At 34.2% G+C, this 16,700-nt stretch overlaps 1 protein-coding gene across 1 annotated transcript in view; it reads right to left on the bottom strand.

The window, feature by feature from the left end:
- ABCA13 (ATP binding cassette subfamily A member 13) overlaps positions 1 to 16,700 on the bottom strand; it is a 474,630-nt gene that overhangs the window by 36,033 nt on the left and 421,897 nt on the right. Inside the window, 2 exon segments of the mRNA XM_044676455.1 lie at positions 9,121 to 9,213; positions 9,901 to 10,004. Coding sequence (XP_044532390.1) covers positions 9,121 to 9,213; positions 9,901 to 10,004 — 197 coding nt within the window.

Here is a 16,700-nt window from a genome sequence, read left to right on the forward strand (position 1 = left end):
TCAAACTGGATGCCCCAAAGATAGAATATATTAAATAAATGCAAAATCCAACTCATTATCTTTCTTCTAAAACCCCCTCTTCTTTAAAATTTCCCCTATTTCTATGAAATAGACCCTTTTTCTAGTCTCCCAGGTTCATTACCTTGGCATTATCCTTAATTTCTCATTCTCTCTCTTCCGCATAAAAAATAAGTTGTAAATTCTGATATGTGGACCATTACAAAACTTCTTGTGTCTGATCTCTTCCCTCTCCTCATGCAGCTGGAATACTTTATCTCATGCTTTCCTAACAATTTCCTCCAGATTCTGGCAATGGATCCCAATTGGTCTTCCTGGCTTAAGTCTCCTCCCATTTCATCCTACTCTCCATATTACTGCTAACGTGATTTTTCTCAACCATAAATCTATCCAACAAAATGTCAAATGGTTTGCTATATTTTTTTGGTTTTTTTATTTAATAATTTTTATTTTTAGAAAGGTTAACATGGTTACATGATTCATGCTCTTACTTTCTCCTTCACCCCTCGACTCCCCCTCCCATAGCCGATGCACATTTCCACTGGTTTTAACATGTGTCATTGATCAGGACCTATTTCCAAATAATTGTTGATAGTTTCTTTAAGATAAAATATAGACCCTCTGTTTAGTTTTTAAATAATTTTATAACCTGGACCCAATTTATCTTTCCAAGGCCATTGTTTATTTCTTCCCACCCACACTCCATTCTTCTATCAAGCCAAACTATTTGTTGTTATTCTTGATCTCAAAAAGTCAGTTCATTTCCCATCTCCATGCATTGACATTAAAGCATTCCTTCTTCACTTCCACCTCATTCTTCCCTCAATACTCAGTTCTAGAAACATTTCAGGAAGGTTTTTCTGATTCCTCCATACCTTAATACTTCCTCTCTCAGATTGCCTTGTACTTCTTAACTACTTTCTATTCACTTGTGTTTATTCTCTTTTATTACACATATATAATATACTTATATATTTACATTGATATGCATAAATATTTTCTCTTCTATTAGAATATAAACTTCTTGAAGGTATGGATTATTTCCTCAATTCACAGTGCCATAACCTGCCACATTTGAGGAACTTAATAAATACATAGCAATTGGTCAACAAATCCATTTCACTTAAATAAATATTTTAAGGTCCAAAACTGTCCTATAATTACATATAAAAATGAATTTCAAATTTTTTATAAATCATTATTTTAAATTTTAAATTTTTAAATTTAAATTTAATTTAATTTTAACATTTTAAATAAAAAATTCTCCTGACACTTATAATGGAATTAAAAGAGGACAAATGAACACAGACTACTTTAATGTTTATATAATAGCTTATAATATAATAAATAATAGTTAAGTTTACATTTATAGTAGATTCCAAATTATATGAAAAGTCTACATAGATATATGTATATATAAGTATAAATTATTTTATTAAATTTGATTTATGTGAACTAGGTGAGACAGTAGAATATGAGGACACTAGAGATGAATAAAATGTTCTGTAAACTGAAAGAACAGAGAACTTATTTCTAACTGGAGGATTAAAGGTAGATTTTATACAGTAGCTGACATGAGCTAGAGTTCAAAAAATTAACAGGATTTTAAAAGGTAAGTAAAGGGTAGGAAATTCTGAGTCATTACAGAACTAGGAAACAGCATGAACAAAGATAGGGAAGCAGAAATGCCTGAGAGTCATCTGAGGCATATTCATAATCCAGGTTCACAGAAGCAACCCGGTGAGTAGAATCATGACACAGAGTTTAAAATGTAGATTCAGTCCAAATGTGGAGACCCACCAAAGCCAAAATGGAAAAATCTAATTTGTTAAAAAAAAGTTAAAAGAAGTTACTGAAGATACTGGACGGGTGATATGATTAGACATGTTCAATAGAAAGGTTAATTTTCTAGTGGTGTGAGGGGTCAAGTGGAAAAGGATTAGGATTATATGATTCTATGACTTAAAACTGGGAGAGGATTTAGGAATCATCTACAACAATCACACTCATTTTACAATTGAAGAAATTGAGAACCAAACACATTAGGTAACTTGCTTAAATCTACAAAGGTAACTAACACAAGCAAGAGGATATATGCACCATAACTCTGACTCCAAATATTTGTAAGATTCTATAGGATGTCAAGTACTATCCCAAACATTTTAGAAGAAGGATAGAATCAAGGTGGAGTCTACTAAGGTATAAGACAGTAAGTTTAATTTTTTTTCCTGGGGAAATTCTAGAATACACGTGATAGTTTTTGAACACCTCAAATAGGAAGCAAAAGGCCAGAATGACTCCATCAAGAATAAATCATACAGAAGCACCCTTATTTTCTTTCTGGATGGGATTATTAGACTGTTAGATCAGGAGCATGTTTTGGGCACAGCTTCTCTTGATTTTATCAAGGCATTTGGCAAGCCTTTCATGTTGTGCTTGTAAGGATCAGGGAGACATGTGGGATAGATGTTATTATAATTAGATGGATTTTAAATTAGCTGAATGACTAGATCCAAAACATTCTTATTAATTTTCAGATGTCAGTTTGGAAGGCAGTCTCCAGTAGGGTGCCCCAGGGATCTGTGCTTGGCCTCTAACCGTTTTAAAATAAATTTTTTCAGTTTTCAACTTTTTATATATATATAGATGACATGCATGTCAAATCTTCAGAAGGAAAAGCTAGCAAACTAGATAACCGAGTCAGTATCCAAAATGATCTTGGGAGAATTAAACATTAAGCCTTGTCTAATAAGATGAAATTTGATTGTGATGAATAAACTCTTATGTTTGCCTTCAAAAAATCAATTTCACAAATACCAGATAGAGAAGAAATAACCAAAAAGTAATTGATAAAGATTTTGAGGTTTTAGTGAACTAGGATAAAATAGAAAATTCTAAGTTTAGATTTTAATGTATTTTGTAAGCTGATCCCAAACTATTTTCTCAAACTTGCTGAACTTTAACGTCTTCTCTTACACTATGTGATTTAGTCAAGCTGGCCTTCTCTTTGTTGCTTACATAAAATATTCCATCTTTCATCTGCCATCTGCCTTTGTACTGGCCAGTCTACATACCTAAAATTCATATCCTTTTAATCTTCCTCATAGCATCCCTCTTTCCTGATAAAATGCAGCTTAAATACTACCTTTGACATGAAGCTTTCCTGATCACATCCTCAACTTCTAGTGTAGTACCTTCCAAATAACTTTTTATTTAAATATCCTGCATGAATTTTCTACATAATTATATATATGTATATAAATATACTCTCTCACTATGTATATTGTAAGCTTAAAATTAATATACAATAATTTCAATTATTATATTTTAAAGGAATTTTGGGATGAGAAAAAGAATTCTGGAAGATGGAGTCTTTAGGGTACAATATTCTAATTATACTATATATATATGTGTGTGTGTATATATATTTATTCATATTTGTTGATTTTCCCATTATAGTGTAAGTCCCTTATAAATATAGATTGCTCCACTCATTGCATTAATATTCATAGTGTCTAGCACAGTGCCTGGCACATATTTAGAAGTTAAATGTTTGTTCACTAATTAGCTCAATGTGAGTGAATGGTATGAAATAGCAGCCAACAAAATAATGCGATCTTTTTTAAGAATTGCTACATTAAAACAAATATAATGGCTAGGACCAGGGAGATGAGCATCAGTTGAAGAAACAAGGAGAGAAAACAAGGCAAGAAAGACCATGATTGCCATTTTCAAGAAGATGATAGGATCATAAATTTATACCTGGAACATCTAGTATAACCAATTATTTTTTACCAGTAACAAATTGAGGGTCTGGGAGGTTGGGACTTGTCCATGGTCACACAGGTAGTGGGGAGAGTGTCAGAACCAAGATTCAAACCTACGTACTTTTATTCCAAATCCTGAGCCCTGCTCTGAGTCGTGCTCCATCTCCATTTGAAGGGCTGTTGTATAAAAAAGGAATTGGATAGTCTTCTTCATAACCCACAGATACATTACTTTGAACAATGTTTCAAAAAGGCAAATTTCAGTGTGGTTTAAGGAGAATCTTCCCAGAAGAGAGATCCTAAAGTGTAATTACCAGCTGCAGGAGATAATTGCTTCCCCCTCACTGAAAGATGTCAAGCAAGCCATCAGTGACTAAATGCCTACTTATTGAGTAGGTTTTAAAGACAATTCTTATTCAGACCTGAGTTTAACAAAATGGTCTCTGTGGTCTCTTCAAATTCTTAAAGTCTATAATTCTGTATTTCTGAGATCTGAATTCAAATTATACCTCTGCCACTTTGTAAGTAGGAATCTTTTAGGAAGTTATGTCCTTTAAAATGTATTGTCTCACCTGTAATGTAGGGATGAATACTATAGAATTTCTACTTACTTCACATGGCTGTTATAAAAAACTATTCAAAGTGACCAGTGAGCTCTACTCGCCAAAACTATTGGTCTTTTCTCGGTCCTCATTCTCCCTGATCTCTCTCTGCTGACCATACTCCCCTCCTGCATACTCTCCACAAACTCTCTTTTCTTGACATTATTCTCCTGATTCTCTAGAATAATATAAAAATAACTGTGCTTGTCAAAGTCTTTCAAAAGCTAGCTCCAACTTACTGTAAAGGGCTATTATACATTACTCATCATTACACTCTGGCCCAATTGGTTCCCCAACCCTTCCTCATGATCATGAATGACATTCTATTTCTCACTTCTTGGCCTTTACAGAAATGGACCCCACTCCAACGTGACACTCAAATTCTCCCAGCGTTCTAGGATTAACGCTCTCTAGAGGAAATCAGTTCCTCCTCTTCAATGCTATCTGTCTTGTACATGCCTCTAGAAGTGTGCTCCACTGAAAGATAATAAACCTACTGAGGACACACCTCAAACTCTTCCAACAGAAGATACCTACATCATTCATTGCTCAGAAAGGGATTTAATACTTTTCATTTACCTTAGAGTTCATTTTCTATTCAAAACTGTTCAAATCCTCACTGAAATGTTTTTCTTCATGACCAGATGTTAGTAATGTATAAATATTTTCCTATTCCTTTTAGGCATTAAAATAATAACATAAGTGGCAAAATCTTACACACCCTTTGACAACTGATAAAAATCTTTTCTTTCACACACACATAAATATTTCCTCATCTTTAAATTGCTCCGTATTGAGAAGATCTTAAAGGGAAAGCTTAGATCACACTGGAAGATACTCCTTTCTAATCCTTAACTTCCCTTCAAGCTGAGGTGTATCATCTCCTATATAAAACTGTTTACTTATATATTTTATATTTATTATTAATTTATAGATGAATATAGTGTTTTCCCTTCTAAAATGTAAGTGGAATAAAATTAGGAAATGTTTAATTTTCGACTTTGTATACCCCATGCCTATAATAGCACCTGTCACATAATATGTTCAATAATTCTTAACTGAGTAATTAAATAAGTATATATGTGCACATAGAATTCTGAAAAAAAGTAAAACTCTTTAAAAATGTCAATGATTTTTAAGATTATGACTAAGTTCTGGAATGGGGAGAAACTGGGCAAATTAAAAAACATTGCCTTAGTCCAAATAAGTTATCCCTGAAATTTTTTTATCATTTCTCCCAACAATTTCCATTTTCCAATATTTGTATATTCCCTTATATTTATTAATTCTAGACAGGTATGATTATAATAATTACAATCACTATTAAATAAAAATAGTAATTAAAATGAGATTAAGAGAAAACACATTTTGAAAATAATTAATTATACATATAATTTTGCTCTCAGTACAATTATTCAAATGATATTCCATAACATTTATTATAATTATATTTTAATTACTCAATATGTTTTGTTATTTCTAAAATTTTGGTTTAACACTTTGTGACCAAGTGATTTGAAAGTTTGGTACAAAGTTAACTTTAATTTAATTTTGATTTCAATGAATGTCATAACTAGAAAAGAGACTCCACAAAAATGCATGAATCAGAATAGAAGAAAGGCATCATTATGACTATGCTTACTAAATGATAGTACTAATTTTTAATCCCATACATGAATTATGTGAATTTTTATTGAATTACATCTGGTAAATTTTTATCTCCTCTGATGTTAATCATTTGTTTTTACAGACTAATAAAAGAATATTGTGATTCCTTCTGTATTTTAAAACAAAGGAATCCAAAATTCACTGAAAATTTTTAAATAGATTAGAAAAGGCTACTCTAAGTTTTTTAAGTGAGAAGATATTAAAATTTTTATGGGCAACAAATAATTTTCAGCAAAAAAGTCATAGAATTAAAATATTATCAAACATTTTTAAAAGTAGTTATTTTTAGGGCAGCTGGGTAGCTCAGTGGAGTGAGAGTCAGGCCTAGAGACAGGAGGTCCTAGGTTCAAACCTGGCCTCAGCCACTTCCCAGCTGTGTGACCCTGGGCAAGTCACTTGACCCCCATTGCCCACCCTTACCACTCTTCCACCTATGAGACAATACACCGAAGTACAAGGATTTTTAAAAAAAGTAGTTATTTTTACATTCACTATTGAAACATAATCTTTATTATATAAAAGGACAGATTCATTGGTTATATTTCTAATATGATAGGTAATATAGTATGGATGGAAAAATTTTATCACAGAAGAGAATAACCTATTTAGAATATTTGCATTTTTGTAAAAGAAAATGTATTTAAATAATTTTAAAATTCAAGACACATTTTGGGCATTTTCCCATAGAAAAAATAGCGAACTGATCTATAATACAAAAGTTTTCTATAGTCACACTCTATCACATTACAAAGATAGTGGATGTAGGTATCTTGAGGATGTGGGTGTCCTGAAGAAATAAGGAAATTTGGGAAAGAGGCAGTTTTGTAGGCGAAAATAATGTGAGACTTCAGGCAGAACCTAACTCATCCATGCTTACTCATCATACCTAATCCATTCTGTCTCATGGAACGCACACAAGGGAAAGGCAAGTAGGCAGGATGCTCACTTGCTTGCTATTGCCTTGAAGAGATGCTTGCACAGCCCTGGCATAATATGTAGGACAGGTAGGAGATACTGGCCTATTTTCCCAGGTTAACCTATGAAGATGCTATGAGTGCCCAGGTTGTGGCTCAGTTATAACTGCTGGGAGCTTGGTGCTTGGTCCAGAAGGAGAGAAAGGTGAAAGGTTTGGACGTTGTAGAGCCACAGGAGGAAAGCCTTAGGGGGCAGGCAATGTAGAATATGGCATGATAATGCCTGACAGGGCATAAAGACTAGATGGCATTGGAGAAGGGCCCCCAAATTAGAATATCTTGGGGGTTGGGAGATAATCTCTCTCTTCCCTACCTGGTTTTTACCAAATCACACGCTAACTAAAATTATTCCACACGGGCCGTTACAGCCCCCCTACTTTGCAAACCACTGATGGAGGCAAAAGGAAATGGTACCTGGTTAGAGGGGATGTCAGTGAGATGAGAAATGAGGAAATATGTGAAATAAACATTGAAGTTACAATCTAGAAGTCTCGACAAATGATAGGATGTTTGGGGGAAGACGGGAAGGTAAAGAAAAAGGAATCCAAGGAATGCTCATATTTAGAGTCCTGTCCTTTGGGAGAGTCGTACCACTGACAGAGCTGGGGGAGATACAGAGGAGGAACAGGGTTTGAGGGAACGGCCTCGGGGGGTTCTGTTTCTCACACACTTCACGCTATCTTCCATCTCCATGTGGTGGTCCTGCCTGGAATTGCCTGTATTTCACTCCTCTGCCCCCTCGACTTCCAGGTTCCATTTTCTTCACGAAGGCTTTCCTAACACCCGCTGGTTAGTGTCATTCCTCTCAAAAATATCTTATATTCATTTTCTATGAGTTTGTGTGTGTGTGTGAAAAAGAGGGAGCACATCTTATTGGACAGAGGTCCAACTTCAAAGTCATGAAGATCCCCTCCACAAGACCTGCCTGTGACACCTGCCGGCTGTGTCACCCTGGGCAAGTGACTTATCTTTTCTAGATGTTAGATAATCCTTTAAAATTAAAATGTTTTTAAATAACAATATAAAATAAATAAAAATATTTTTTTTAATTTTAGATAAAAAGAAGTTCATGCAGACGAGGCATGAACATCCTGCATCGGGAGAGGGTGTTTCCTTGTCGAGGAGTTCCTTATACCAATGAAATCCCAAATCTTGTCTTTATCCCTATCAGGACTTGTTCAGGCTTTGGAGTCACGCCGGACTCTTCCCTCACCCCATTTGGGGTTTCCTTGGCAAAGATACTGGAGTGCTTGGCCATTTCCTTCCTCGGCTCATTTTACAGATGAGGAAACTGAGGCAGGCGCTGTTAAATCAGTCACACCGCTAGTAATTCTCTAAAGCTAGATTTAAATTTTGGAAGATAAATCTTCCTGACTCCAGGCCTGGCACTCCATCCACTACGCCACCTAATTGTCCTAACACCATCGGCTTCTATCTACATGTTTTTACTGTCTTCCCCAGTAAATATAAATTCCTTAAGGCCATCGTTCCTTCCATTTTTCTCTTTTTAGATCCAGAGTCTAGCACCACAGTCATCCGGTATACAGTAAGTAAATAATTAACAGATGTTCATTGGTTGATTGATTAGTTTCTGGATATGGCAGTGCAAGTACACACAAAGGCAAGGCATAAAGAGCACAGAATGAAACCAAACAATAATCATATCAGAAATCAGGATGGAAATCTCCAGGCATGTGCCCATTAAGGCCAGAGGATTGTAAAACATTTTCATTTTCATTACAGCCCCTAAAATTAAGCACCAAAGACATTCCAGTGACATGACTGGCTGCTTAACTGGGTAAGTGATAAAACCTGAGCATCAACCATCACCACGCTCGGGGACGGGGAGCTTCCCGAATCCAGCCCAGGAGGGCCTTGACTTATTTCTAATTATCCATGCTGACTCCAGGCCTCTTGGGACATGTTACTAAACAGAATTATTTGTGGGAAAAATAATACTTTCATTATTCTTGGCCAGAAAAGAGTAGAGACCCCAGAAATCCCATCGCTGGCTTACCTACTTTATCCATACTATTGAAACAGTGGGTGGAATTCAGTCATAGCAGGCTCAATTGGCCAAAACCACTATACCTGTTTTTAATATGCTGGGGAGAACCAAGACACTGGAAACTGCCGTTGACCATGATTGCCAGACGACTGCAAAGGGCTTCACACTCCTCCATGCTGGGAAAATAAGGAACAAAAAATCGTGGAGCCGTTAGGCCATAATCTTATGAACCTCGACTTTGTTCAAAGTATTCTTAATTGATCTCTAAAATAGGATAGTGAATAGGCTTTGATACTATTTAAGCAGACTTCAAGTACATCGTGACAAAAAGCAAATGTCAAATGACATGGATTTAAATCTGTAGGAAAATACTTAGTGGTTTGAACTCAAACATTATGGAACACTGAAGAGTAAGAGAAGATTCCTTGATTCTTCCCTTCATGCATCAAGGTCTAAGGCAGAAAATTAACTTGATTTCAGAATCATCACTAAAGAACTTTTAGGCTGTGGCAAAGTGTTTGAGGAACACCCTACAGACAATAGTCCTGGTCTTTAGGACTATCTGTGACCCTGGAGATCTCTAAAATGGGGATAAGTTTAGCACCAACCTCATCATGCTGTTGTGAGGATCAAATAAGTAAGTTATGTAAAAGGTCTTGCAAGCCAAAAGGCATTATATAAATTCTAGCTATCATCATTATTTTCTTGTTTATTCCTTAGAGGCATATAAGCACAAATATACACACATGCATTCAGTGCAGCCACAGCATTAATAACAAAAATTTCATTGGCTCCCTATTGCCAACATAATGTTAGCTATCGTTATTCTAAACATTCTCAGCTTAATGGTAAAAGTAACGTACCTGTGTGAAGTGAGAATGGCAGCACATCCTTCCTGAACTTCTTTCATTATAGTTTTCCAGAGAAATCGCTTAGAGCCAGGATCCATTCCAGAGCTGGGCTCATCCTGAAAGTGAAAATACACACTTATGAGACTCTTCAAGAAAAAAAAAACACAATATGAGGTTTTAGGTACTGTGGAACGCCAATGAAAGGTCATCTACCGAGGAATCAGGTAATAAGATTCTAGTCCTACCTCTACTGTAACTACTTAGCTATGAGGCATTATACAAGTCACTAATTCTCCATTTCTTGGAATCCCTATCTCAAAGTGAGAAAATTGGATGAAATTATCTCTCTTTTTTTCTTCTAGCTCTCGAATTCTATACCTGAGGACAAAATCTGGGATATAAAACTAATAGAAGGAAAACTGTTTCTCTAAGGAAAAGTTTTAAAAAATATTTATAATGTCAGTATCAAATTTTCATTGACAAAGAAACAGATATAGTTGTTGGTAGAAGCTTAGCCAGAAGAATCTTTCTTAAAAGAAATCTTATAATACACAGTAAAAATTACATATTAATTATACTCTTTGACCTAATAATTTTGTTAGAAATATCATATTTATATTTTATGTATATAATTATATATATTTAATATTTATGATGTTATGATCCATATTATCCATAAAGGGTAAAATTATTACTTGTTCACAAATTTTCCAAAGCATCATCATTTGTAATTTCAAAAGGTGGAAGTAAAAAATACATAGCAATATAATCGTTAAATAAATTGATATTGCAATAATATATCAGTGAGGAATTCACTAAAGTTATATTTTTGGATATAGTTTATCTTCCGGTATCAACTAATAAGTATTTATTAAGTGCCTAGTAGATGCCAGGTAATGTGCTAGTTGATGAAGATCAAAAACAGGCAAGCATCTATGAACTGCCTAAAGGAGTTTATATTGTGATGGGGGTTAGAATTGGGGAGGGTATGGAAAATTGGAGGGGGAAGGAGTATAACAGTATGGGGCTTGGTAAGGAAACTTTCAAGAAATGTTGTGAAGACCTGAACCCTGGCAAGATAAAGCAAAAATTCACCCATGAGAGCAAAGGAAACTAAGCTTATGGTGGGGTAGTGATGATAAAAGTAAGGTCATAGTGAGAAGATACAAAGTGGGGTGGAAGACTGTACTCTGAAAAAGTTTACCTATTGAAGCTAAGACATGAAGTGAATATTATTAATGTTCTTAAAAGAGTATCAATGTGTATCCTCCCAAATTATATTGGGTTTTTATTATTTTTACTTACATGATTTTAGGATATGATGATTCATACATAGAATTGAACATTTCTGTTCTTCTAGATTTATTTTTTGTAACCTAGAATATAATATCCATGAAAGCTTAATATGGATTAGAAAAATGTTTAACTTGGTAGTTAAATGTTTTTATGTACATTTTTTTTATTTTTGACACTTCTTAATTTTGATATTTTTTTCAGGGGTGCATTAAACATGGCATGATTACCTTGATAATATTACATAATTTTCTAAGTTTGAATTTAGATTTTATGAAATCATTGTCGAAATAACAATTTTCTGGGCTTAGCTTAAGGAAGCTATATTTCACAGGAACATGCCATCACAGATTTAGAGATGGAAAAATCCTTAGAAGTCACATAAATTCAACTTCCCTTTTTTACAGATGAGGAAATTAGATCCACCAGAAAATAAGTGAATCTTGCAAGGTCTCATGGTTATTAAGAGGTAGAATCACTATTTGAGATTTCAACTTAGGCTCCAGTATCAAAATATCCAAAATATATAAGCTTATTTTGCTACTAACTGCCTTTACTAGAATCAGTTGAGTTGAGTTTTCAGATCTATTCACTCGTTTGTTTCATTTCCTAGGGAAAATCAATTTATATTCAAGCTTATAGGTCACCTTTTTTAAATTATTGGCTTTCTTGGTATAGAATGTGTTATTACTAGCTTCTCTAATACCCCTTAAACACACATATCACTAGATACAATTCTCATATCTAAAATATCAAATTAAAAGTTTTATAAAAAATTTTACTCCCTGGCTTCTTTGTCCTGTTTTGAATGGAAATTTTTCTGTAAGATTGATTTACTCTTCTCTTCTATAACATTTTTACTTGGCTCTTTTATTTTTCTCTAATTATTTAACAGTGTTGCCCTAAATAAAATTATTTTTCTCTTCTTTGCTTTTTCCATCAATACTGTTGATGTCATTCAGTGGTCAATCAAAGCACTGCTACTGATGTTTTTAATCTCCCTTTAGTGATTTAATTGAGATAGTAACTAATCACAATTGTAAAATATCTACATATATTGATTAAATTATTGAGAGTTTCATTAATTCAGCCTGGCTCTGATCCCTTATTAGTTTCACATGTCAAAACTTGTTTCATGATTGGCCTTTTTTAGCAAAGATTTCTCAAATTAACATATACTTTTAAATGGCTAATTTTCACTGTTAAAATGAATGCTCATCTTTGTTGAGAAGCTTATTTGCATGCAAAAGTACTATATTTTTATTTTATTATATTTTTTCTCTCTCATCTACCTTGACCTTCTTCAATAAAAAAAAGTAAAACAAAACTTCTATTATTAAATATGAATAGTCAGGCAAAACAAATTTCCTCATTAATCATGTCTAAAAAATGTCACATTCTGCATTTCTTCATATGCTGTGAAATTTGCAAATCTTTTTTAACTGAGCTAGTTAGATTGACAGACAGACAGATAGAAAAATAGATAGATAGATAGATAGATAGATAGATAGATAGATAGATAGATAGATAGATAGAGGTATAGATATTATAAAAGCTTTATCAGAAAATTTTCAGACCATTTTTCCCATTCAATAAACTTCCTTTTTATCATTAAGTACAAATAAGTACACTCCTAATTTCACTCTGGATTTGTCTCCCGAATATAGAAGGCAACAAAGCTTCCAGTTGACTCCCTATTCCTGTCTTGGTATAGGTCTGGAATTACCCATTTACAATTGGCAAAAGTACTCCTTGCATGGAGTGTTCAATGTGTTGCTAACCCACTTTGTCTCTGTCCACAGACAGAAGTTTCACTTGCATTAATTACTATCTGTGTTGTCTTGACCTGGAAAAAAATAGGCTTGCTGTGACCATTTTTTAGATTTTTCTATCAAGATTCAGATTCACTGCTTTGATGGCCGCTGCTTTATAGTATAGCTTAATATCTGGTACTCCTAAGCCACCTTCCTTCACATTTTTTTCATTATTTTCCTTGATATTCTTGATCTTTTGTTATTCCAAATGAATTTTGTTATACTTTTTTCTAATGCAGTAAAAAAGTTTTTTGGTAGGGGCAGCTGGGTAGCTCAGTGGAGTGAGAGTCAGGCCTAGAGACAGGAGGTCCTAGGTTCAAACCCGGCCTCAGCCACTTCCCAGCTGTGTGACCCTGGGCAAGTCACTTGACCCCCATTGCCCACCCTTACCAATCTTCCACCTATGAGACAATACACTGAAGTACAAGGGTTTAAAAAAAAAAGTTTTTTGATAGTTTGATAGGTATGGCACTAAATAAGTAAATTAATTTGGGTAAAATGGTCATTTTTATTATGTTAGCTTGTCCTACCCATGAACAATGAATGTTTTTTCCAATTGTTTAGATCTAGTTTTAATTGTTTGGAAAGTGTTTTGTGGTTATGTTCATATAATTCCTGTGTTTGTTTTGGTAGATAGATTCCTAAGCATTTTATATTGTCTAGGGTGATTTTAAATAGTGTTTCTCTTTCTACCTCTTGCTGCTGTGATGTGTTGGAAATATATAGAAATGCTAATGATTTATGTGCATTTATTTTGTATCCTGCAACTCTGCTAAAGTTGTTGATTATTTCTACTAGCTTTTTAGTTGATTCTCTACGATTTTTTTAAGTAGACCATCAAATCATCTGCAAAGAGTGATAGCTTAGTCTTTTCATTGCCTATATGATACTGGCTAAGAGATAGAAGGGAGGATCAGTGGAATAGACTTGGGATAAGTGACATCAGCAAAACAGTGTATGATAAACCCAAAGAGCCCAATTTTTGGGACAAAAATCCACTATTTGACAAAAACTGCTGGGAAATTTAGAAAACAATATGGGAGAGATTGGGTTTAGATCAGTATCTCATGCCCTACACCAAGATAACTTCAGATTGGGTGAAAGACTTGAATATAAAGGAAATTGTAAGTAAATTAAGTGAACACAGAATAGTATACTTTTCAGATCTCTGGGAAAGGAAAGACTTTAAAACCAACCAAGAGTTGGAAAAAATTACAAAATGTAAAATAAATAATTTTGATTATATTAAATTAAAAAGGTTTTGTACAAACAAAAACAATGCAACCAAAATCAGAAGGGAAACAACAAACTGGGAAAAAATCTTTATAACAAAAAATTCTGACAGAGGTCTAATTACTCAAATATACAAGGAGCTAAATCAATTTTATAAAAAATCAAGCCATTCCCCAATTGATAAATGGGCAAGAGACATGAATAGGCAATTTTCAGATAAAGAAATCAAAACTATCCATAAGCACATGAGAAAGTGTTCTAAATCTCTAATAATTAGAGAAATGCAAATGAAAACAACTCTGAGCTACCACCTCACACCTAGCAGATTGGCTAAAATGATAACAGTGGAGAGTAATGAATGTTGGAGGGAATGTGGCAAAATTGGGAAGTTGATGCACTGCTGGTGGAGTTGTGATCCAACCATTCTGGAGGGCAATTTGGAATTATGCCCAAAGAGCGATAAAAGACTGCCTGCCCTTCAATCCAGCCATAGCATTGCTGGGATTGTACCCCAAAGAGATCATAGCTAAAAAGACTTGTACAAAAATATTTATAGCCACGCTCTTTGTGGTGGCAAAAAACTGAAAAACTAGGGAATGCCCTTCAACTGGGGAATGCCTGAACAAATTGTGGTATCTGCTGGTGATGGAATACTATTGTGCTCAAAGGAATAATAAACTGGAGGAATTCCATGTGAACTGGAAAGACCTTCAGAAATTGATGGCGGAGTGAAAGGAGCAGAACCAGAACATTATACACAGAGACTGATACACTGTAGTACAATCGAATGTAATGGACTTCTGTGCTAACAGCAATGCAATGAGCCAGGACAATTCTATGGGATTTATGGAAAAGAACGCTACCCACATTCAGAGGAAGAACTGCAGGAGAGGAAACACAGAAGAAAAGCAACTGCTTGAACACATGGGATGCGGACATGATTGGGGATGTAGACCCGAAAGGACCACACAAATGTTACTATCAATAATATGTAAATAAGTCTTGACTGATCATACATGTTAAAACAAGTGGAAATGTGAGTTAGCTATGGGGGGAGGGAGCTTGAGGGGGTGAAGGGTAAAGCAAAAACATTAATTATATAACCACAGAAAATTTTTCTAAAAATAAAAAATTAATTTTAAAAAAAGCAAAAAAAAAACATTCAGACTCATGCTTTTTCTATATTTGGAAGTATCTCTTTTTTTGGAGGAGGGGGAATATGCTAGACTCCTTCATATTATGCCACTATTTTGCCTTTGCCTTCAAAATATCACATTTCTTATTTTTAAAATATATCATAGTCCAACATGTGTTTTATTTGATTTTGTAACATATGTGTATTCTTTTTTTTTTAACCCTTGTACTTCGGTGTATTGTCTCATAGGTGGAAGAGTGGTAAGGGTGGGCAATGGGTGTCAAGTGACTTGCCCAGGGTCACACAGCTGGGAAGTGGCTGAGGCCGGGTTTGAACCTAGGATCTCCTGTCTCTAGGCCTGACTCTAACTCCACTGAGCTACCCAGCTGCTCCCTATATGTGTATTCTTAATTGTAATAGATATTATTTTTCAGTGACGACTTTCAATTTGGATGCTTATTTTCTTTATAGACTTAAAACTCAACAATGACATCTCAATGTTGAATTTGTAGAGCACATGCTTTGGTGTCCTCAGGATTCATTGTCCTTGTAATCTGTATTTTAATTTCAATATTTCTTAGAATGCTTAGAATAATGTACTGAGATTCTAAATTTTCTGAAAAAATCCAGGATTTTTTATTTTCATTTTTGGAATGAGTTATTCTTAGGATTCTATAATTTGACTTCTCCTACAGTTATATCCCTTTTGTCTTAACTTCACTTGGAGCCTTTTCTAGTTAGAAAATATTCTGATTTCCTGCTTCCAAGAGTGCTTCTAATAGTCTTTCCTCTCATAAGAAAGAAGGCATTCTATTTTTTTCAACGAGTCTATTGTTTTCCATATAGGACATAGATATTTCTAAACTAATGTTTAGAAATTTTCTTATTTTGAAATTTCCTTTTCTTTTTCATTTCTTAAAGATCACATGATGCCTGTGTTTTCACTAACTTGTCCCCCAATCCTGCAATTTCCTAATTCATCATCTTAGCTTCCCTAACTTCCTTTAAGTTGCAGCTAAAACCCTGCATTCTGTAAGGAGCTTTTCCTAGTATTCTTTAATCTTATTGCCTTTCTCTTGAGATTATCTTCACTTTATCCTGCATATATCTTCTTTACACATAGTCATTTTCATGTTATCTCCCCCATTAGACTAGGAATTCCTTGAGAACCCAGATTTTTTTATCTTTCCTTATACACTCAGAACTTAGTAAAGTGGCTGATTCTAAATAAATTCAAGTCAACAATAAATTATACTTGTTACTATAAGTATAATTTAAATGATTTCCTTAGACTTATTCATTACACTTCCTATATTGAAACTTTCATCTTTCCCCCC

Source organism: Gracilinanus agilis, chromosome 1 (genome assembly GCF_016433145.1).
Source record: "Gracilinanus agilis isolate LMUSP501 chromosome 1, AgileGrace, whole genome shotgun sequence".
Lineage (NCBI taxonomy): Eukaryota > Metazoa > Chordata > Mammalia > Didelphimorphia > Didelphidae > Gracilinanus > Gracilinanus agilis.